Source organism: Crocodylus siamensis, chromosome 2 (assembly GCF_052110815.1).
Source record: "Crocodylus siamensis isolate JL-2025a chromosome 2, ASM5211081v1, whole genome shotgun sequence".
Classification (NCBI taxonomy): Eukaryota; Metazoa; Chordata; order Crocodylia; family Crocodylidae; genus Crocodylus; species Crocodylus siamensis.
Window position 1 is genome coordinate 92,507,337 of NC_143396.1, and position 22,951 is coordinate 92,530,287.

At 41.8% G+C, this 22,951-nt stretch overlaps 1 protein-coding gene across 3 annotated transcripts in view; it reads left to right on the plus strand.

Annotated features, from left to right (window-relative positions):
• Positions 1 to 22,951, plus strand: part of ARHGAP10 (Rho GTPase activating protein 10) — a 223,427-nt gene that overhangs the window by 171,051 nt on the left and 29,425 nt on the right. For all 3 annotated transcript variants that reach the window (XM_090036363.1, XM_090036361.1, XM_090036364.1), the window contains exon 20: positions 16,806 to 16,965. In XM_090036363.1, coding sequence (XP_089892489.1) covers positions 16,806 to 16,965 — 160 coding nt within the window. The remainder of the gene's footprint in view (positions 1 to 16,805; positions 16,966 to 22,951) is intronic.

Here is a 22,951-nt window from a genome sequence, read left to right on the forward strand (position 1 = left end):
CAGAGTGACTTAACTAGTGTATTTCTTGGTTTGGAGCACATGTGTAAAAACAGGTGGGCACGAGATGTCCTTGGATCATCTCAGCCAAGAGACACTGTTGCTGTTAGGTTCTGCTGGTAAAAGTATTTAGATAACCTAGTGGACTATTATTTTACTCTGTGCTTCTGCTGTTCCATAGCAACATTGATTAGCCATGAGTGCTTCATCAGTAGTTTGCAAAGCTTTTGCTCAGGACTGACTGGAACATGTGAGTATGTTATCAAATAGGTGCTCCCAATACAGTAAAGGAAAAGAAAGATCATAATTGTATGCTGTTTGCTATTGTAGAATTTAACATGTTTCAGATTTCATCACTGCAATTCTGCAGGGTCTGCTATGGCTTTATTTGCCCTGTGGCTCTCAGGAGGATTCTTCATCAGTAAGTATCAGCTGCTTACAAAGCTTGTGCATCTCTGCAGTAGCATAACTGATATAGGTAGTACAAAACTTTCGGGGTTATAGCTAGTATAGCTGCTGCTTCATCTTAGCTGAGCAGAGATGCGTGTGGCATCTTATATCCAATGTCTCCCAGTACATATTTGAATTAATGAGGAAAATAATCCTGTTTACAGAGATGTATGAAATACCATCCATATTTATTCAAATCCAAAATGAGGTTTCTCCTCCTCATCATTTCACATGAGGGGGGTTCATCTTGGATTCAAGTGTGAGGTGAGAGCGGAGGGCAGACAATTGTTTGCCATGACCTGGGGTTGGGGCTGGAGCTATAACTGTTGCCTTCCCTCACAGCCTCTGCCCCCACTAGCCTTAGGCCCTCCACTTCAGTGCTGCCTCTTTTCCCATTCCCCGCCCCCTCCCCCCACACACACAAGCTCTGCCCGTCCACCTGCCCTACCCCCTTTGTCACTTATTGTTGCACCACTGCAGTAGGCTCTGGCATCAGTCCAGCTTGGGAAATGAAGTACAGAAACAATATGCTTTCCAATTTGCAGTAGGCAATGCACAGATCTCATCGGAGTATTAAAATAATAGCTAAAAGTAGAATGGTCATTGAAAGCAGAGCATACTAAAAACCATGAATCCCAAACGTGGAAGTTACTGATGTACAGTGTCTACCCTAGTGGGCTGTGTTGGCATATTATTGTGGTAGGCGTTCTTCTAGTGTAAACAGCCTAAGACCTACCTAAGAGAGAGACTCCTTCACACCTGTGTTGAAGAAAATGGGAAAAGAGAGTCAAGCGTCCAGAGTTTTGCAGACATTTCAGTATAGGTTACCTTGTTAACCTTCCAGTAGGCGATCATTGCCTATTGGAATTCACCATCCAGTGCAAGGTATCAAAGGCCTGCAGCAAGGCAGCAGCCCTGGACTTCAGGAGGGCAGATTTCAATGAGGTAAGGAGACTAGTCAGGGAGGCACTGAGGTTCCAGAGGGGAGGGGACTTGGGAGTCCAAGAAGAGTGGTCGTTCCTTAAAGAAACTATCCTCCAAGCCCAAAGGGTGACCCCCACGCAGATCAAAGCGGGCAAGAGCACTCAAAAACCCACATAGCTCACCAAAACCATCCAGGAATGCCTCAAAGCCAAAAAGGCGTACACCCAATGGAAGGGAGGGACCATCACCAAGGAGGAGTATACCTCCATTGCTTGAGATTGTAGTGGGGCTGTTAGGAAGGCTAAGGTGGAGATGGGACTGGGACTAGCGACCCGGATCAAGGATAAGAAGTCCTTTTTTAAATACATAGGGGGTAAAAAGAAGGTATCAAGTAATGTGGGGCCTCTGTAGGCCAGGCTTGGTAATCTGGTGGTAGCACCAGGTGACAAAGCTAATCTCTTTAACAGTTTCTTTTCTTCTATTTTTCTGAGCAGGGAAAGGGACATCCCCCGCACTGGGATACTGGATGGACCCAGGGGAGGCGCAGCCAGGCCCAGGGTCAGTAAGGACCTAGTCAGGGAACTTCTGGAGGGACTAGATGTGTTTAAATCAGCATGTCCCAATGATCTCCACCCCAGAGTGCTGAGGGAACTGGCAGAGGTCATTGCAGGACCCCTGGCACAGCTTTATGAGCACTCGTGGTGCTCTGGCAAGGTGCCAGAGGACTGGAAAAGGGCCAGTGTGGTTCCCATTTTCAAAAAAGGGAGGAAGAAAGACCCAGAAAACTATATGCCTGTTAGTCTTACCTCAGTCCTGGGGAAGCTCTTTGAGAAAATTATTCAGGAACACATCTGCAAGGGGCCAGCAGAGGAGATTATGCTTAGAGGCAATCAGCACGGGTTCATTAGAGGCAGGTCCTGTCAACCTGATTGCCTTCTATGACCAGGTCACACAAGCCCTGGATGCAAGTGTTGTGGTGGATGTAGTCTTTCTGGACTTTAGGAAGGCCTTTGACACTGTTTCTCACACCATCCTCATTACAAAATTAGGTGACTGTGGTGTTGACGCCTACACAGTCAGCTGGGTCACAACTGGCTGGAAGGCCACACAGAGCGTGGTCGTGGATGAGTCATTTTCAACCTGGAGGGAGGTGGGCAGCGGGGTTCCCCAGACCTTGGTCCTTGGGCCCGCACTATTCAATATCTTCATCAGTGACTTGGATGAGGGGGTGAAAAGCACCCTGTTCAAGTTTGCAGATGACACTAAGATGTGGGGAGCAGTGAGCATGCTAGAAGAGAGGAACAGGCTACAACTAGATCTGGACAGGTTACAGAGGTGGGCAGATGAGAATAGGATGGGTTTCAGTATGGACAAGTGCAAGGTGTTGCACCTGGGGAGGAAGAACCAGCAGCATACCTACAGGCTGGGGAACTTCCTTTTCATCAGTGCAGAGACGGAAAAGGATCTTGGAGTCATCACTGATACCAAGATGAACATGGGCCGGCAGTGTGGGGATGCAGTCAGGAAGGCCAACTGCACCTTGTCATGCATCCGTAGATGCATCACAAGCAGGTCCAAGGAGGTGATCCTCCCCCTCTGTGCGACACTGGTCAGGCCACAGTTGGAGTACTGCATCCAGTTTTGGGCATTGCATTTCAGGAGGGATGTGGCCAGCATTGAGAGGGTCCAGAGGAGGGCCACTCATGATCAGGGGGCAGCAGGGCAGGCCATATGAGGAGAGACCTGAACCTGTTCAGCCTCTACAAGAGAAGACAGAGAGGGGATCTGGTGGCCGTCTGCAAACTTGCCAAGGGGGACCAGCAGGCAATGGGAGAGTCCCTGTTCCCCTGAGCACTGCCAGGAGTTGCAAGAAATAATGGCCATAAGGTGATTGAGAGTAGGTTCAGGATAGACATCAGGAGGTGCTACTTCACAGTCAGGGTGACTAGGAGCTGGAACTAGGGAAGTGTTGCTCGCTCCTACCCTGGGGATCTTCAGAAGGAGGCTAGACGGTCACCTCACTGGGGTTGTTTGACCTCCACATTCTTTCCTGCCGTGGCAGGGGGTCAGACTTGATGACCTGCTTAGGTCCCTCCCGACCCTACCAACTATGAAACAGGCAGTGTGACTGGGGTCCAGTTTCTGTAACAAACAGTAGTGCTGATACAACCAGTTCAATTACTGCTAACACTGTGGCTTCTTTCTGAAATGCGGGAAGTGTGTGGTGCTTAGGTTTTGTTTGGTTTTCATACCAAATAGTAAAGATAACTGGATTAAAAAAAAAGTGATCTGGCCTCTGTTTGACAGCTGGCTAGAGATTAATTGAATGCTTTGACTCTCTTTTTGGAAAAAGGAACTGAAGGGTTCCACAGCAGTTATCTGACATGGCTCCTTTACTGCGAAACCAAAGAATTCAGATCTTAGAAGGCAGAGCAAAATAAATCCAGAAGTTTGTCAAGAGCTCCTGCCCAGATCACGTGTCTTGGCTTGTCCACGCAGGGGAAATTAATGTGTGCTTTGCAAAGTTGTGAATTTGCAGTGCGCCAGCTAGTCTGCACTAATGGTGAAGCCTTACTGTGGTCTAAGAATGTCTTTGTGTGAGATCAGCTTACTTCACTTCTGAAAGTGGAGTAATTTACTTTGTGATTAGTTGGCACATCCGGACAAGCAGGCACGTGCATTTCCTGCAGGATAGATAGGAGTGGCACATAGTTGTGCTGCTGTTACTTGTTCCTGGGGAATGCCCCTGTACACACTTTCTGGCATGCAGTACATTGCCCCGAACGGGGGAAGGGTGGTGGTAGAGGAGGCTGGGGCCAGCACCTGGACTGGCCCCAGCAGCCTTACTTGGGGCCCTGAGGGCTTCCCGCAAGCCTGGCCAGCAGCCAGAGCATGGCTGTGGCCAGCCAGGCTCTGATTTTGGGTGGTGCATGCTACACCTATGTACACTGCCTTTCTTTTTTTTAAGCACTATTTTTTAGATACTAGGATTTCCTGGTGTCTGATTTTGGCTCCTCACTACAAATATGCAGCACAAACCTTTTAACATGCGCTACGTGCATTTTGTGGCATCTCAAAATCCTTTAAAGCACCACAAAGCTAATGTGTGTGCTCGTCTGGAGACCCCCAGTGTGTGTGTAAGTGCATCCACATGGAGGATTAGGGCAGGGTTTCTAGTTCACTGTAAATGCACCCTCTACTGGATTACATACTGATGCTCCAGGTGGATATGTTCTTTGTGTTACAGGTGTGCAAAATAACATTTTTCCTCAAAAAGGAAAAAAAAAACTTGGAAGAAAGTATTTCTGGATTTGAGGCTATTCAGTGCCTTGTGAGGAGGACCACTGCTTGCCTATCATTAGGTATTTTTGTATGGTCTTGGTCCTAGTACTGCTTTCTCACCAGTAATCGTGTCTCAGAGATTGTTCTTGCTTTCAGTAGCATTTTTATCGTTTAGGAATCTAGGGCTTTTCTACTGGAAGTTTCCACTCTTTTGGAGACTCATGGGCAGAGGTTTAATTTTTAGCATTCAGCCAGTGTGTAGAGATCATATGCACAGAACAGGGAGAGGAACTCCACCCTCTGCTTGCTATCTGACTTTCACACAGTTCCCCTTTTGTCTCTTGTTGCTCAGAATTTAATTATGAGGTCTAAATTAACACCCCAACATTGGATCTGTGAGTCTGCCTTGAACTGTTTTGCACAGCTTGAAGAATTAGTGATTCTTGAAGCATTTTATTTTTAGTTATCCCTGTGAAAGGTTCACCTGCCATTCTCTGCATTTGTGGGTTTTATTGAAGGAATTAGCCAATCTAAAAATTCACCCTGAATTCTAAAGGTGAATCTGAAAAGAAACAGATCTGTATGAAGGTAGTTCCATGATATTATAGGGAAAAGTACAGCTAATTATGACTCTTAAAAAAAACAAACCGCTCTTCCTTTTGAAAATCAGTGAGAAATCTTGGGGAAAGAGAGATGCAAAAGTGCCTTGAGAATCCTGCAAGTTCATTTGTCTTATACATAGACAATTCTACCTCCTCTCCCCACCCCCACAGCCCCAATTGTGGCTGCAGACTTTAGACCAGTCTTAAAGGAAGTTCAGCATTTTGCAGTTCTAGCTTCCTTCCTTCCTAGCATTTCTGAATTATTACAGAGCTGGGAGAAATCATCTTCCTACAAGAAAACTACCTGATGTATGACATGCGTTCTTGTGTGTATACATAATATAAAATCAATCAAAACTGTTTATTTGATAGAGAAAAAGTGAAGTCAGATAGTAATTCTTTTGTCATCATGCAAAAAACAGACTGCGTAAGAGTCTGCATCCTGAACTCTTACAGGGCCTGTGTTGAAAGAGAATATTGTATTGATGCATAAGCAGGTCATTTGCTGTCTGCTATCTCAGATAAATCTGTATTGGTTCCAGGGTGAAAGAGTCCTTCTTAACATTTTAATTAAATGTAAGAGCTAATACTACTTCTTATGTATTCTAACTGCATACTAATACAGCAGTGAAAGTCTGTGGGATTTGTTATGCAATCCATTTGTTATTTCTCATCTAATGAAATGCAGTAATATAGAGCTATCCTTCATTCTGTGCACATCTTTTTAGGAACCTTGAAATGTAAAGGGCTCTTTCTCCCCCCTTTTAAATTTTAGCATTGTGTACTATAAATTGCTACAAAATAAGCTACATGGTTGCTGACCACAGTAGCACTGGTTTATCTATGTCAATTTAGAAGCTGGTATGGTTAAATAATACTGCTTTGGTAGACTTAATATGGGTAGTAATCAGAGTTCTCCTTACTTCTTTCAGGTCAAGGAGGTAATTACATAGTCATCTTCATTTACTCAGCACTGGATGGGTCCTTAGTAAATATGAAAGGAATTAAAATAAATAAAAGAATGCTTAAAAGTTCTACTATTTGTATTGGTGGAGCACAATGAGAACTGCAGTTGTGGAAAGCTTAAGAGCATAAAAAATGCCATACTGGGTCAGACCAATGGTCCATTTAGCCCAGTATCCTGTCTCCAACAGTCTTAGAAATGGATGCTATATAGGGAGAGCACCAAACTCTAGAGGGATCCACCTCCTATTCAGTACCCTCCCTGGCATTCCTTATTTATTGATTTAGAGGTGCCAGAGGCAACATCTCCAACCATTTTGTTCAACAGCCATTAATAGATTTATCATTCATGACTTTATTCTGTCCCTTTTTGAAATTGCCTATGCTATCTGCCTCTACCATGTCCTGTGGCAGTGAATTCCATACGTTAACTACCTCTTGCATAAAAAGTACTGCCGCAGGTTAGTTTTAACCATCATCTACTAATTTCACTGGGTGTGCCCCTTGTTGGGACTTGGTGAACAGCAATTCCCTGTTCACTTAGTCAGTACTCTTCATGATTTTATGGACATCTATTACAATGGGAACTGTAGTTATGGAAAGTTTCACCCTGAATGACAGTGGGCGGTGCAGCAACATGAGTTTGCAACCTATAACCAGTCAGACTTGGCTAGTACCTCTTGCACTCTGGAGATAGTCTAATACTAATACAGCTCCCAGAGTGCCTTCACCATGGAGTCATCCAATGAGTCTTGACAACAGTAGAAAGCTGCCTTCCTCCAGTGGAATCCCTGATACAGGATATCAGTAAACACTACTAGTTTTCCCAAGGATTGACTTTTTTGTGGCAGTGGTCTGCGTCTGTTGACAAATTGCAATTGCTTGCTAGAGGGGCTAATAACATTTGTTAAGTGATAACTCTGGTGAAGCAAATAGCAGTAGGCTGGCTGCTTTTGGAAGTTTAAATATCTTCTCTTGGAATCAGTTCCTTTTGACTTCCTTTTTTATTATAATGTAAATATTCTGCTTCATGGTGTAAAGTAATTTGGTTTGACTTCCTTTTGACATTGTCACCTAAGTGGTTCCCTTCTGTTTATAATCTAATTCACATAACAATTCATTCAACCTTTGAAGTAGAGGTGGTTCTTCGTGTCGTAATGTAATGCCTGTTAGCCATTACTGACTTCATAATGTGATCTGTGTTTCTTTTAACTTGCGCTGACACTGAGGCACAATTGATTCTGTCACATCTGCTTCCCATTTCTATCTTAACTTGTGTATCTGTAGAAGCTGTAACATGTTGAGCCTTCTTCTTACTAACTGTAGATAATCTTTGTTTGGGCATATCTGTTTCATCCCCAACCTGTGAAGTTCCTAGTTAATGAAAACATCAGATATACTCTTAAGTTCACGTAAGAATAGAGCTACTTTCTGCTTGGTTAGATTTGTGACTTGTTGAGGAAAATAAATTATTTCTGGTAAAAGAATGCTTCCAATTTATTGGCTAATTGGCAACATTAGACTTTAATTAAAGATGACAAGGCAAAAAGTGTGGTGTCTTTTAACCTCCCATTGTGACATATCTGGATAGCTAATGTGACAACTACAACATGCATGAGAATTATATTTGGCTCAGAATCATGGTGTCAGTAAAAAGTGTGATCTCCACTGTTACTATAGAAGCTTTACTTTTATAAACGACTTTTATCCTATGACCACTTTTGATCCACAGATGTTGGTAGAAGGGATAACCTTAAAGATTCATCTTTCTCTTTGATGCTGAAATGTGTAATTCTTTAGCTTACTCAACTTAAGGTTTGCAGAGAATTTGGTTAATAGTTTGATTGAGGGTGTTAACAGTCTGGTTTTCCTAATTTTTGTAACAAATGAATGTTTTCTTATTTAAAATTCTTGGGTTGAAGCCAAGGACTGATTAGTGATGTTTCCAAGATGTTTCAGTTTCTTTCAGTTTTGGACGACAACAAAAAATATTCTTTGATGAGAACACGCATTCCAATTGCTTTTGGGGGGGTGGAATTAGCTGGTCTGTCAGCAAAGTGCAGTTTAATTCAGATTCTGATAGAGCTAATATCACAGTTTATAGAGAGAAGGCTTTCATCCCAAATGCAATCTGATTGAGGGGAAGGGGAGATGAAGGTGCATGATTGCTGGGAGACAGGGCAGGCTTTTATGTGTAGTATAAGAGAGATGAGCTTTAAAAGCAGATATGTTAATGCTGAAATGGCTTTTACTAGGTAGCTTCCTTAACTATAAGGGGTGACACAGAAGAAAGGTTAGAGGTTCTTGAGGGAGAAATGGAACAGTGGGCAGTACAAGCTGGCAGAGCGGGTTGAGAGGTGAATAACAGTATTATGTAAGTCAAGTAGATTTGCTAGTTAGTCCTGGGTTGAAGTGCTGTAGAGATAAAATGCTTGCATAGAGGACGGGGGGAAATGGAGAGCTAGCAGAGCTGCTCAGATGGGTATTGTGGTTAGAACAGTGAGCCAGGAAGAGGTCTAGGCACAAGGTGTGATGAGGTTTTTGGTAGCATAAGTTTTTTAGCTCTGTATAGTGAAAGTAAAGATTGGATCTTGCATGTGACAACTACAACATGAAAGATCCCCAAATATGTCAAGAGGTAGCCTTGAAGGTATGCCTCTCAAGAAGTGATTCTTAATCAAGTTGACTTGAGACCCTGGGATGCCTTGAGATCCTTTCAAGGGTGCTGTGGAGTGCCACACAGTGTTAGATTTGCAAACACGATTCACAAGATAAATCCAGAGGTTTGAAATAGGAATCCAAAGTAATAAAAACATTCTGACCTGCTTTGGTCTTTGAGTCCTTTGCAATAGAAGAATTCATCTATTATTTTTCTGTGGTCAAAAAAAAAACAAGTGAGAACTAAGAATGGCACTTTCAGAGGGGTGCATTGAGTCTAAAAAAGGTTGAGAACCACTACTCTAGAGAGGAGATAAAGTCAAAGCTGATACCTGGGTTGTTGACTGAAAGAATCCACAGAGAATAGTGGTTTTGTCCAGTATTGCAGAAGATGGGGTTAGAGGGGGAAGAGGGATCAAGAACTCAGTTTTCTTGTTGAGTTTAATTGATGACAGTTAAGAAGGAGGTGCTGTGAAGGCAGTCCTGTTTGTACAGATACTTCTCATAGTTCTCAGCATCTGGGCCAAAATCAGGCTTGTAGATGATAACACCCGTCTTGAGAAGAGGAGATGAAAGCTAGTGACACCGATGAGAAGTGAAAACAGCAATCCATCAGAGATTATACAGAAGAAATTATCTGTGAGAGTGCTTTAGCTAGTTTGGAGAACTGCATCAATGAGCCTCAGAAGTTACGGTGTCTTATTTGTTTTGCTATACAGATAATGGCAGGATAATGGGGCTTTTGGGGAAAGTGGGTGGAAGAATAAGAAGTTCTTGGGTTGCCTGTCAAAAATAGGAAGCATAAAAGATATCAATCCAATATACAAATATAATATTTCCTACAAGTGGAGGAGTTGACAGTGTTGCTTACTGTAGAAGTGGTGTGTAGAGAGAGAAAATAAGCATTGTGTTCTTGGGTTTTCTAACTCACGCAGTTAAAGCAGCAATAGCAGCAGCAGCAATAACAACAACAGTAAGGCTGTTAATAATGACTGTGCCAATCAAGTGCTATGACTAGTAAAGTTAGAGTAGTAAGCAATGTTTTAAAAGTTGCTTTTACCTTTCAAACCTTTCAGCATCTTTTGGCTTCTCAAAGTAATATGTAAAAAAAAAGTCAAATAATATAATTTAGAAGTTGCAAAGGGGAGGAAAATTGATAAGGGGAGGTAAACATATATGGAAAAATCCATGGCTGGGCAGCATCAAGGAAAATAATGAATTTAAGCATTTCAAGCACAAAAGAAATACTAGCAACAGTAGAATTGTTAGTGATACAAAGAAGATGGAAGTGTTAAATAAGGATTTTTATTCAGTATTTGGAAAGAAGCAGGATTATGTACCCCTGTCACATAGATTCATTGACTGTAAGGCCAGAAGGGACCTCAGAAGATTGTTGAGTCCAGTCTTCTTCATCAAACAGGAAAGGTAACTGGGGGTCAGGTGACGCCAGCAAGGTGAGTGTCTAGTCTCTTGAAGATTTCCATGGTAGGTGATTGCACCACGTCTGGAGGGAGCTTATTCCACAGTCTGGACACTCTGGCTGTGAAGTTTTTCCTAATGTTTTGCCTGAATCAATCTTCCAGGAGTTTGTGGCCATTTCTCCTGGTTTTCCCCTTGGGTGCCCTGGTGAGCAGTTGCTCACTGAGCCCTTGATGTACTCCTCTAGTGTAGCAGTAAGCTGCTACCAGGTCCTTCCTCGGCCTTCTTTTCCTCAGGCTGAAGAGTCCCAGGTCCCTCAGCGTTTCCTCGTATGACTTGCCTTTTAAGACTCTGATCATATGGGTGGCTCTTCTTTGGACTCTCTCAAGCTTGTCCACATCCTTGTTAAAGTGTGGTGCCCAGAACTGGACACAGTACTCCAGCTGTGGCCTCACCAGTGCTGAGTAGGGTGGAAGAATCACCTCCTTGGTTTTGCTGGAGATGCATTGATGGATGCATGCCAGCGTATTGTTTGCCCTACTGGCTACAGCATTGCACTGCTGGCTCATATTCACACTGTGGTCTGTTATTACCGCCAGGTCTCTTTCATTCATTTGGTGCTGCCAAGCCTGTAGGTGTGTTGTGGGTTGCTCATCCCCAGGTGGTGCACTTTACATTCCTCAACACTGAACTTCATCAGATTCCGATCTGCCCAACTTGCTAGTCTGTTTTGGTCTGCTTGTATCTGTACCCTATCTTCAAGCGTGACCAGGCTTCCCCATAACTTGGTGTCATCTGCGAACTTGGTCAGTGAGCTCTTCACCCCCACATCCAAATAATAAAGATGTTGAAAAGTACTAGAATGAACACCAACCCCTGCAGGACACCGGTGCCCACCTCTCGCCAGGATGACACAGATCAGTTCACTACGACTCTCTGGGTTCTATCCTGCAGCCAGTTTTTCACCCACTTGACTTTCTTGGAGTTAAGCCCACAATCCTCCAATTTTCTGTTGAGGACATTGTGGGATACTAAATCAAAGGCCTTTTGGACATCTGGGTATACAATGTCAACCTGCTCTCTTGTGTTCAGGTGGCGAGTTACTTATCCTAGAAGGAGACGAGGTTGGTAAGGCAAGACCTGCCCGCGACTAAGCCATGCTAACTGTCATACAGAATCTTGTCTTCTGCAAGCTTATTGCAGATAGACTTCTTGATGAACTTTTCTAGGATTTTCCCTAGGATGGAAGTTAGGCTGATTGGCCTATAGTTATCTTCCCTCCTGTCCTTGTGGATGGGCACAACACTGGCCCTCTTCTGGTCCTCAGGGACTTCTCACTGTCCCCCGTATAGGGCTGAATCCAAATCACATACAGCCCGCTTCGCACACCCCTGCTGATTTTGTTAGATACCATATTTCCTTACATATAGCATGCCCTGAAATATAATACACACCTAGTTTCTGAAAGACAGAATGAAGGAAAAAACCTTTCCTTGTAAGCAACTAAATAGCAGCAGCTAGGAAGCTAACCATGCTATTTGTATTATTTCAATGTATCACTGCAGAAATTTACTTTCGCTCTCACCCAGTAAACTGCAGATTCTGCTGTTAACATATTTCTCACATATAGGCGCACTCCAGCTTTCACTCAACTGCATGCTACAGTGCATCTTGTGTCAGGCACATTGTGCCTTACTCCACTCCTGTGGTTACCAGTACTCGATAACATTGCTTCCATTCATCTCCACTGCACAAATGCTGAAGTACACTTACTAGCCAGATTCCAAGATATTCTGCCAACCAGTAGCTCAGCTCCCCTCAAGGTACCCAATATGGTCCATCCTTTCAAAACCTTTTGACTTTTCCTTACTTATTCACTGGCATAAAGAATGGTCAGCACAAGCACCAATCAGTCACCACATTATCTCTGACCCTACAGTCGGTGAACCAGGATTTAACTGGCCATGCCATTATTGGGCATTACTCAACCATTTTTTAACTGGGTAGGGTTACTGTCTCAAATCTATACCAATGGGGGCTTTACAATGACAATAAATGCCCTTGTGGGCCAAGGGCAAACCGTGTCCCATTTTGTTGACTTGTGTCCATTTACAATGCTACCTGGTGACCGTCAAGCTCTTCCCACTAGTGATGACATAGCTGAAACAATATGCTGAAACCACATATGCTAAATAAAATTTTCAGCAGCTGTTCTGTATGTGTTGTATGTGGAAAAAATGATACCACCATGCTACACTTAACTTACCTTGAGTTGTATTGAACCCTGTGCAAAACACAGCAGTTAGTGTCACTTGGAAACACAAATGGAGGAGGAGAAAAAACAAGGGGTGCTGGTGCCAAAATTGTGCATATATGTTGATTTCACACCACAAGTCTCATCAAGATACTACCAGCAGGTCACTTGCTGCTTCAGGCACAAGCTACAGTGCTCAGTCAATAGCTATGGCTGTGACAGGGGTTAACACAGGGCTCCACCATTCTAGCAGCTGTATAACATCGACAGTGTCTCTAGGCATGTTTCTTTTTCAGTGAAGGAAACAGCTTCCCTGCTTAAAATATGTACCCCAATGTTGGAAGGCTCATTTTGTATTGTATATGAGAAAATATGATAGTCTATAATGGGACACTCTCCACTCCTCTTTATGGGGTGGGAAACTAGGCAGAAAGAAATGTGAGAGAGAGAGAGCAAGCAGGGGAGAGCATACCTTGAGCTCAGTGAAGCCAGCCACCTAATTTTTAGGCACTGCAGAGAGCCATCTGATTGATGTTTCAGAATATAGCTGTGTATAGGAGGTGTTTCTACTTGGTTCCGTGGGTTTTGCTCTTGGGTCTAACTCTAGTTAGCATTTTGTCAACAGTGTGGAAGTAAATATAAAACCACTACTGATAAAATTTGCAGATGACACAAAGATTGGCAGAGTGGTAAATAATGATGACAGGGCAATCATACGGAGGAATTTGGATTATAAAATACACTTGTCTGTATTATAATGCAAACTTGAATCTAGGAAGAAAAATGCAGCCCGATCCTTACAGGATACAGGACTGTATCCTAGAAATCCGTGACTGTACCAAACCCTTTTTCCTCATGGTAAACATACAATTCAACATAATTTCCCTACGGCAACACTAGCCAAAAAGAATAACGTGGTCCTTGGATGTATAAACAAAGCAGTCATGACTAAGAGTCAACTTTTAATTCTGAAGAAGATGCTGGTGAGACAACAGAACATTGTGGCGTGGCTGATACCCACAGTTTAAAAACAATGCTCATGTATCATAGAGGGATATAGAAGAGGGACACAATGACACAAGGGATGGAGAAAGTGCCTTACAGTGAGAGATTTAAAAAAGCTCAATCTGTTTAGTTTGTCCAAAAGGAGGTAGATAAATGAAATGAATAGTGTGTGTTAGTATAGTTGTAGGGGGAAAGCACTAGATACCAAAAGGGCCTATGAACTAGGAAAGAATGGGGTAAAAGAAATTGTGGTTTGAAGTTGAAACCAGATGAGTTCAGATTGGAAGGAAGACCCCCACTCTTAAGTGACAGTGGTAGTAATGTTTAACTTTCTGGCATGGGTGGTTGTGGATTCTCTATCTCTAGATGTCCTCAAATCAAGAATGGACATCTTTCTGGAATGTGCTTTAATGAAACACAAGTTATGGACTCAATGCAGAGGTAACTAGGTCAAATTTAATAATCTGTGATGCGTTAGAGGTTAGGTTAGATGATCTTATGGTCCCTTTATGGTTTTAAACACTCTGGGCATTTTTACATGTGTTTTGGAGATGGGAGGTGGGAGTGCTTTCATTAGAGCAGGTCTCAGAGCTGTTCTAATTAAAATGCCCACAGCATCTTGTGTATCAGCATCCATGCTTCAAAATAGCAGTGGGAGTGCTTTATCTAAAGCTCGTCAAATGAACTTTTGTTAAAGTGTCCCCCACCATTTTGAAGCAAAAGATGCGGAGGCTGGATGGAGTATGCTAATTAGCATACTCCAGCAGACTCAATTAATTGAGTTTGCTCTGATGTGCTGTAATTACGCCATGTCAGAGCAGCCTCCCAGACATGTACAGACACCCTCTGTTTGGAAGTTTGGGAGATACTGGTTATAGCTATGTTCTATTAAAATGTTTCATGTGAATAGAAGTTAATATATTTATCAAAAGAGATTTCCTAGTGTAGTAGTGAAATTGTTTTTGTGAAACTGGGTGTTTTGTCATTGGCTTCAGTAGGGCTAAAATTTCACCCTGTATATCAAGGAATTTATACTGTACCTTCCACTTGTGATATGTAAGTGCTTTCCAGCTGTTTTTAAAAATCTCATATAGTGATTTTTTCATATTTTTCACCTGTCAGTGTGTACATTTACACAGGCTGTATTCCTGTTTAGTTTTTGATTGATTGATAGTTATTTAGTGACTTGCAGAAACAAGACAAATCCTTCTAATAGATGGCTTTGAGCTGCACCTGTACCAGTGGTTCTGGAAAGAAAGTCTTTGAATAGAAATGTGCAATAAAGAATTACATTTCTCAGTAAATTAACATAACAATATTTCTGTCTTATCAGATGTTTATCATCATGGTATGTATGACTGCAAATGAAACTTAATGAATTGTTTTTTACCTGACATTCCTCCAGTTATGTCATGCAAATTTCAGCTGCAACATAAAGGCTTCATTGCACAGAAGTAAGGTGTAGTGCAGCTGCTACGTGGGTGAGCAGGATTAAGTTGGAATGCTAATCTGAATGATTTTTTGAGGTTAACAATCTTCTCCTCAGAGCTTATCATACTTTGTTACTACAGGCTAATTTAGATCCTTAAATTAGCAGCTACTTTAGGGAGAAATTTTCAGATGATCACTTTTATCACTTGAGTGTTTTAGTTGTATGTCATTTTAATCTCTAGAGAAGTTCTTTCAAAATTACTGGAGATGGCTGCGAACGCAGGCATTTACTGCTTTGAATTTCTGCTTTTTCAGCAGAAATAATTGATTTAGGTAAAGCAATTGTAAGGTGGAGGGCAGTGGCTTTTATCTCGGAAGGTGAGTCCTGGTTGGCCACGTTTACTTAAAGAGGGTGGGGGAGAGATGATCATTATAATAGTATAGTTCATGTCCGATAAAATTGAGCTAACTTCAGCTGTCCTCTACAAGGATTAATTATATAAATTATAAAAACTAGACCATAAAATTTTAAAGATTTATTATTTTTGTATGCAATATTGTGTATAGTCTCCTCAAACTAATACTTGCTTTAATGGCTTTGATTTTAAAAAATGGTAATAATAGGATGTAGGGGTTTACTTTCCAACTACTTTTTTGTGAAGGAGTTGAATTATTTTACGGAGGTTGAATGGCCAACTCCCTATGGATACATACAAGCATTACATTTGGATCCACCTAACAAAGGTAGATCCCCTCTACCCAAAGTTACTTACTCTGTCTGCCCATGCCCCCCCAACAGCGGCAAACATCTGCCAGCACTGTTCCCCGGCTGGGTTAGGGTAGCTTAAGCTAAGCTGCCTAAACCTAAACCAGGGCACAGCGTGTTCATTGCACATGTACTAGTCTACTGTTGAGGAACATAAAAATGAAATTAATAGCCACTGCCATGGGTATATAGATATATAGTGGGAATAGACTGGAAATGAGGGAAAATTTGACGTTCAGAGAGACAAAGGAGGTTGCCTTGAATATTCATTATTATTGGTATATATTATATAAATATGTTTATTTGGTTTTAAATGCACATACAAAAATATAATTTGACATTTCTAAATAGATAAATCTAAGCAGAACACATCAATAAAATATGTATTTATGGCAGAATGATCTCATATGTAGTAGCTTGTAGTGATGAATACCTTCAACTTTCTTCCTTAACATTTGCAATGAAATACATTCTCTGTGGTCTTCAGTACCAGAGAAATGGAGGCACCAGCAAAGTAAATGCACTTCTGAATGTGTACGCTCTAGGTTGATGTTTCTGGAGCAGCCTATCCATCAATCAGTTGACAAGGAAACAATGAGGCCAATTACAGAATAGCAATAGCAACACCCTAAAATCAATACTTTTAGTATTGGTGCATTTCCCAAGTGTCTGCTGTTTACAGATTTGTGGCTTATTGTGACCTCTGCAAATTCCATCTTCTGACCTTTGATAGGATTGTAATTACTATAATTGTAAGGCAACAATTTTTATGAACTTTGTTAACAGAATTACAACAAATATAGGTGACTGGTTATATCTGTCAATAAAATTACCAGCTGAATTAGGATATCCATCTTAAAGACTACTCAGAAGAATGTCAGATGTGGGTTCTTTAGCAAAGGTAACCTTCTAACAATGGTGAAGCTGCATATCATTGGGAAATTTCTAGAGTGATACCCATGCAGCATATTTTGTGGATACTTCTGAGACAGGAAGGTAACAACTTTTCAGTTGATTTTCTAACCTGTTTTATTCTTATGTTTTCCTTCTGTAGGTGACAGTCATAGCTCTCCCAAGGAGGACACTCCTACTGGCAGCATGGATTCTCTTTCATCCCAGTCTCCTACACCTGCAATCTCCAGCAGCCCTTCTGGGCCAGACAAAAATCATCTTATTTTGGATAGTGGCGATGGAGGGGAATGGGCAACCAATCAGTAAGTTATGCTGTATCAGTTGGTTCTGGAAGAAAATGCTCTGTTGCCTTAACATGAATATATGTTTAAAAAATGTATTCCCCTCATCTTCTCCTACCAGGTGCACCCAAAGTGACTGTAGTTGAGTGTATAGACTACATTGCTATAACTAAGGAATCACATGAAAGAGTCCGTAAAAAAGACCTTTGGTGTGGCTTTACATGACAAAAAGCACATTGTCTTACATACCACATGCTCCCAAATAAGGCACGCACCTCTTTTTTGGAAGGCGGAATGAGGAAAAAAAAGATCTTTCCTTGAAAATATCAGTAACCATTTTCACAGATAGAACATAGGCTGCTGCAGTAAGCTGGGGGGAGGCAAACCTGTGGATGCTCTGTTTAACCTATAGCTACAAGACATGGTAGGCATTGCTGGCTGCCCTCTGGAGAAGAAGAGTTTGGTTCCTGCAGGGTCAGCCCTCAGCTGACTGGCAGGCACTTCCTGACCCTAGTTTTTGAGCTGGGTGGGAATTCAGCAAGCACTTGCTGAGTCATTTGAAGCCTCACCGAGCCCATGAAGCAGGGCCAGGAAGTTTAGTTTAGCCCCAGCACCTGCTGAGTTAACTGAGGACCTGATCCTGCTTGAGCTGAACTGCCCAGCCCCTTCTTCGCCAGCCAGATGGGTCCTCAGCTGACTTGGTGGGCACCTCTAATGCCCAGGTGGATCAAGACGAGGACCTGGGCAGCATGCTCCCATGTGATCAGGCCCTCTGGTCCTTGCATTTCTTCATTTGAACCACACAACACCCTCCCGCACCCTCCCCACCCCAATTCCCAGTAGGCAGTTTTTGGGAAAAAGGTGTCTATGCTGTGTGAGTAAATACAGTATATCAGATCACATGCCACATCACACTTTAGCTTCATCATATGGAGAGTCAAGGTATTTTGCTTCTAGCAGTCTTATAATTTACAGTGTTTTATTTAGGCATTGCATAGGTAAAAAAGAAATAATGTTATACATTGAATATTTTATGTCAAGTGACTTTAAAACCAGTGTATCTACCTATATGTCTAGCCCGAAGATGTATACAAAGTTTAACTGTGGCCAATACACTGTGTCTGAGATTTAGGAGCAAATTCTATCCTTGGGTGCGCACATACCAAGTGCACTAAAGTTGATCAGAGTTGAACATTAATAGTCAAGAGCGGAATTTGGTGTCGATAGTGCCTTAACATATAAGAATGCTTCCGTACATTAAATTAAACTGTTGTGCAGTTTGTCACTTGGAATAGGCTTTGTAGCTCTTTAGTTAGCAAGCTTGATTCTAATTCAGCAAAAATGACATTGTGAGTTTTAGTACACCATGGCTCAATTCAGAACACGTCCATGTCTGAAACATAAGGAGTTAGACATTTTTGATCATAAATCAAGCTCTGAGTGAATTCCCTAGTTCACTGTTCCCACAAAATGTCATGAAAAACTCTCCAACCTTGAGTGCCAAGAAGGTGGATGAAGTCTGGAGAAAAGATTTTGCCTTTTTGTTACAGATATTTTCCATAATGGCATTTTGAATAGGCTGACCTGTGTGTGTGTATGTGTGTGTGCGCATGCACTTTTTCCATAAATCGCAATAGTGAGTGCTTATTGATTGTAATATTTTCCCCAAATATGGTGAAAGAACACTGGATTCGCAATGTTTTTTCCACAAATGCAATGATTTCTGTTGAGAGTTGTAATCTTTTATTTATTTTTACCCCCTGCTATTATTCTGATTTAGGGGGGGTTTTTTTTTGGTTTTTTTTTTTGTGAGCTAAAAGTATGCACGCACAAGTAACAGGCCAAATGAGAAAGAAGTAGTGTTTGTTGAAAGCAAATATTTGTGGCAAAACGAGTGCTGTGAATAATTCAAAAAACTCCCTCAATAGTTATACAGCTAGGGAGTGCTAATTGAGTAAATTGTGTTTTAGTAAACATTCATGAAATAGAGAAGGAAATGTTGGTTCTAGGCAGCAGCTGTGGGAAGTGAGAAGCAGGTCCAGGCTGTTGAGACCATACATGAAAGACTTATGCAATCCTGGTGGATCTTGACATTGTGTGTTCTCGTACAGCTCTTTGGTTGCTTAGACTGGATAAGCTTCTGGGTTGGGGAAGGCACTGGAATGGCTAGTGGATTTGGTACTAGTTGGAGGCACTAGTCAGCCACACCAGGAGAGAGAATTCTGTGCATCTCAAACTGAATCCACAAGGCCTGTTGTTCCTGAGCAAGAGCAAAAAACATCAGCTGAGGATTTAAAAACGTTTGGGTTTTGTTCCAAATTGGAATGATAGTAAAATATAAAAATCTGGATAGTTTCTTTGAAACAGAAATACAATTCTCCACCCAGCTATAGCAACTGCCATACAGAGCCTAGGGCAAATGGAAATGTAGGAGAATCTGGTTTCTCAAGTTTCTGCTGATGTTTCTAACTTCTGGGTATTATTTGTTGGCAATTAGTCTGTATGGAGCTGTTCAGTAACATTGTGAATTATGGATTCTTCTTGCTGCAGAACAATCACTTGCTTTGTTTCACTGGAGGATACTACATCTTAGGTCAAAAATTTTCAGGTGTACCAACATAATTTTCTATCTATCAAGTAGTTTCTCTACACAAATTGTCCTCAAGTTCCTGTGATGGAGCACTCTGTAGCAAGATGACAATTTATATTTTTTTAAACAAAGGAAACCCTGATTTCCCTTGAGAATAACTGTTGTCACTGCAATATTTCTCAGCAGCATTTTTTGTAATGCATCTCACTGCCCTGCCCCACCTTTTAAAAAGTATGCCATGAATGTCATGTGAATATTTTGATCTGGCAGTTGATAGGCATAGAAGAAATCTGGTATTTCTATACCAAAGCTTATATACAATACACGTAGAAGCTGATGTTTTTATGTATACTTTTCAATATTTTTGGAACCTTACTAAACCGAACATTACTGAGGTTCTTCTTTGAATATGTCAAGATGGTCCCTACTTTTACATGTTTGCATGCCTGAGATTTGGATTTTTTGACGAGCAGTGTTTTCCAGAGCCATGCATGTCTCCTCTCCTTTCTTATTTCAGTGTGTGAGAGCAGAAAATTCCCTTGTCACTGTTGGCTGTATGATGTAACTCAGTAAAGGTACAACCAACTATTAACTATTCTCTCCAGTACGCCTATATGAATTTGGTTAAAGATAAAATTCCTTTACCATGTGGAATAGGAGGTGTACAGAACAATATTTACCACCCCTTTCTTAGGAATCTCCTTTGTTATTGGATGAGGCAATGATACAAGAATCCACTCAATGACTCTAAAAAGTTCCAGGACCCTTTGCCCAAAATGACAGGGTCACAAAACACTGAAACTGTCTGTTTTAAAGGAAACGTAGAATAAATTGCCACTGTGAGTTGATATCACCAGCCCAAATTAATTTTTCCATTAACAAAAAGATCCAACTGTCAGCCAGAGGGTTATGGCAGATACCTAGCCACTCTTCCATTCATCTCCAAACACATAGATAATAGTAATTGGGCCCTGCTTGCTATTTCTTTTATCTCCAAAAAAAAACAATACAAAAAAAAGGCTTTCTGTGCTTCTGTGCCCTTTTTGACTCAAGTTCTTTGGTTGTCTCCATGGTGTAAGGAAAATCAGAGCTTTTACAAAGGGCACGTCTAAGGACAGGGGCCCAAAGAACGCAGATTTGGTAGACTTCTTAGATTGTTGTTTACACTTATTCTGAACAGGGTACTAGTAGCTATCACATCTGCCTGAAGAGCAGGTTTCAGGAGTTCACAGCAGGATGAGGTGGTAGTGAGATCACCAAGAGTTCATTCATCAAAACCAGTTAGTTGATCACCCCGTTTTTCTGAAACCATAATTGATTTTTTGGGAGGAAGAAAATTGTGCACACTAGATGTATTATATTCAATAGGACCAATCCGTTCAGGCCCCTCTGTGTTTGTAGCCACAGGCAGATGTTCTAAAGGTCTTGCCGTCTCCTTACAAGGAATATCTAAACTTCCTAACACTACCAGTCTTACTGGTGGTGTACTTGTTCTACTAGACATCAAGGCTCGTGCTACTAGAGCATAAACAACATCTTCTGCCTACTTCAGGAACTTGACAGTATCTGAAATCTGTAAACAACAAAGTGGAATGACCCACTGACCTTTATTACACTGCCTTGGACATAGCTGCTAAGCCAGATGCCAAGTTCAGGAAAGCAGTGCTGCAATCACCGTTTGACTGACGCAGCTCCTCATTTCTGCTCTCCAGAAGGGATGCAGCTTGCAAGTCACCTACAATAGGATTCATAATGATGCACAGTGAGGGGTGGGGGAAGCAGCTGCTCTACAGTAATTGTGGGGGTTTTTTAGATGTTATAGAGCCAATAACCAATCCTCTATCCCCTCTGAGTCTCTGGCAGCCACTGGCTTTTGAACTGCAGTAGAACTGAGGGAGGGGCCCAGTCACCCTGCTGTTTATGCTTATACAGGCACATAAGAGGGCATAGGGCATGGGAGAGCACTGACAGATAGTGCCACATGAGACATGTGTGAGGCTGATGTTATCATTACGGATCCAGCTGTACATGTACATCACCTCTAAGGGTTGCAGTTAAGATCTCAGTCTCGCAAGATGCTGCAAAAAACCCCACAACTTGCATGTTTATTTGTTGCTCATAAATGATATCTAAGCTCTTTTAAAATGTGTTGTCATTTTAATTTAGAATGGTTCTCTTCGTTTATGTGCTACTAGCAGAATAAGCACTCATCGTTCTCTTCTTTTGTGGTGGTCATTTTTATTTTTCTAGCACTTCTTCTCTTATGTCTCCCCTTTGCAAACTAATCTGACTCTAATTCCTCCCTGACAATGGGCATATATTCTCTCCCACTCTATAATAGTAATGCCTTGCTATCTCTCCTTTTCTGTGTGCTGTTTTATATTGTTGCTCTCTGCAGACTCTGTGGAAACAGGCAACCTGCAGGAAGTCAGTGGTAGTAAACACTTTGTAGGGATGTTGCTAGAATCATCAGAGGTATGTTGAAGATCTGTGAGAGGAGGGTATAAACCTGAGAGGGAGAGAGCAAAGGGGAAAATGAAAATGGGAATGAAAACCAGGAAGTAAAACAATTGAAAACAATTGGAAATGAGTCATATAACAAAGACAGAAAGAGGGGTCAGAGGGGGAAGAGGACAAAACAGTGCCAAGGTAGAGTATGAAAATGTAGAGAAAAGGCTGTATGGCCAAACTTTCAGAAAGGGAACGGGTGCTGTAACAGCAATCAAAAGATGAGGAACCTTTTCCTCCATGGTTTGTCTGCATGGGAGCAGAGAGTTAAGGTGTGAATTTAGTGCGCACTAGACCCCCATACTTCTTTTGTGGACACTTAGTTTGAAGTAAACTGTTTTTGCCTAAAGCCACTTTTAGTTCACCCTAAGGGCCAGATCCTGTTCCTCTTAGACATCTTATGTGTGATCCCGTTCCATTCCACCATGCTTAAGTCCCCATAGAAAAGTCGGTGCAACCATGGGTAGGTAATCTTCTTTGTTGCTGTTATGACTTAATTGTAATGCATGTTACAAAAGTTGGCACATTGATGTTTTTCTTCAGGGACTTGAACAGGGTAGAGTAGGCCACACTTGCCCCCCTAACTCCAGTTAGGTTCCTAGTAGGTGGAATAGGATATGAGTTAAGGTGGAGTACCTACCACTTTCTAGCTTACCCTACATAGTAACTTCTGTGTATACTCAAGTTGTAATAGTCTCCCTGGATGGAGTTGTTGCCCTGACCCAGGCTTCAGTTCTTTCAGTTGCACTCTTCTACATCATTTTTTTTTAATTGCTCTTTCTCTTTTGCAAGGGATTCAAGAGCTTTTCATTGATTGATATGACTCTGGCAGTGCCTTTTCCTGTTCTGATTGGCAGTAGGAAAGAAGCATCTTGGTCACACTCTCATTTCTCATTTTATACACTGAAA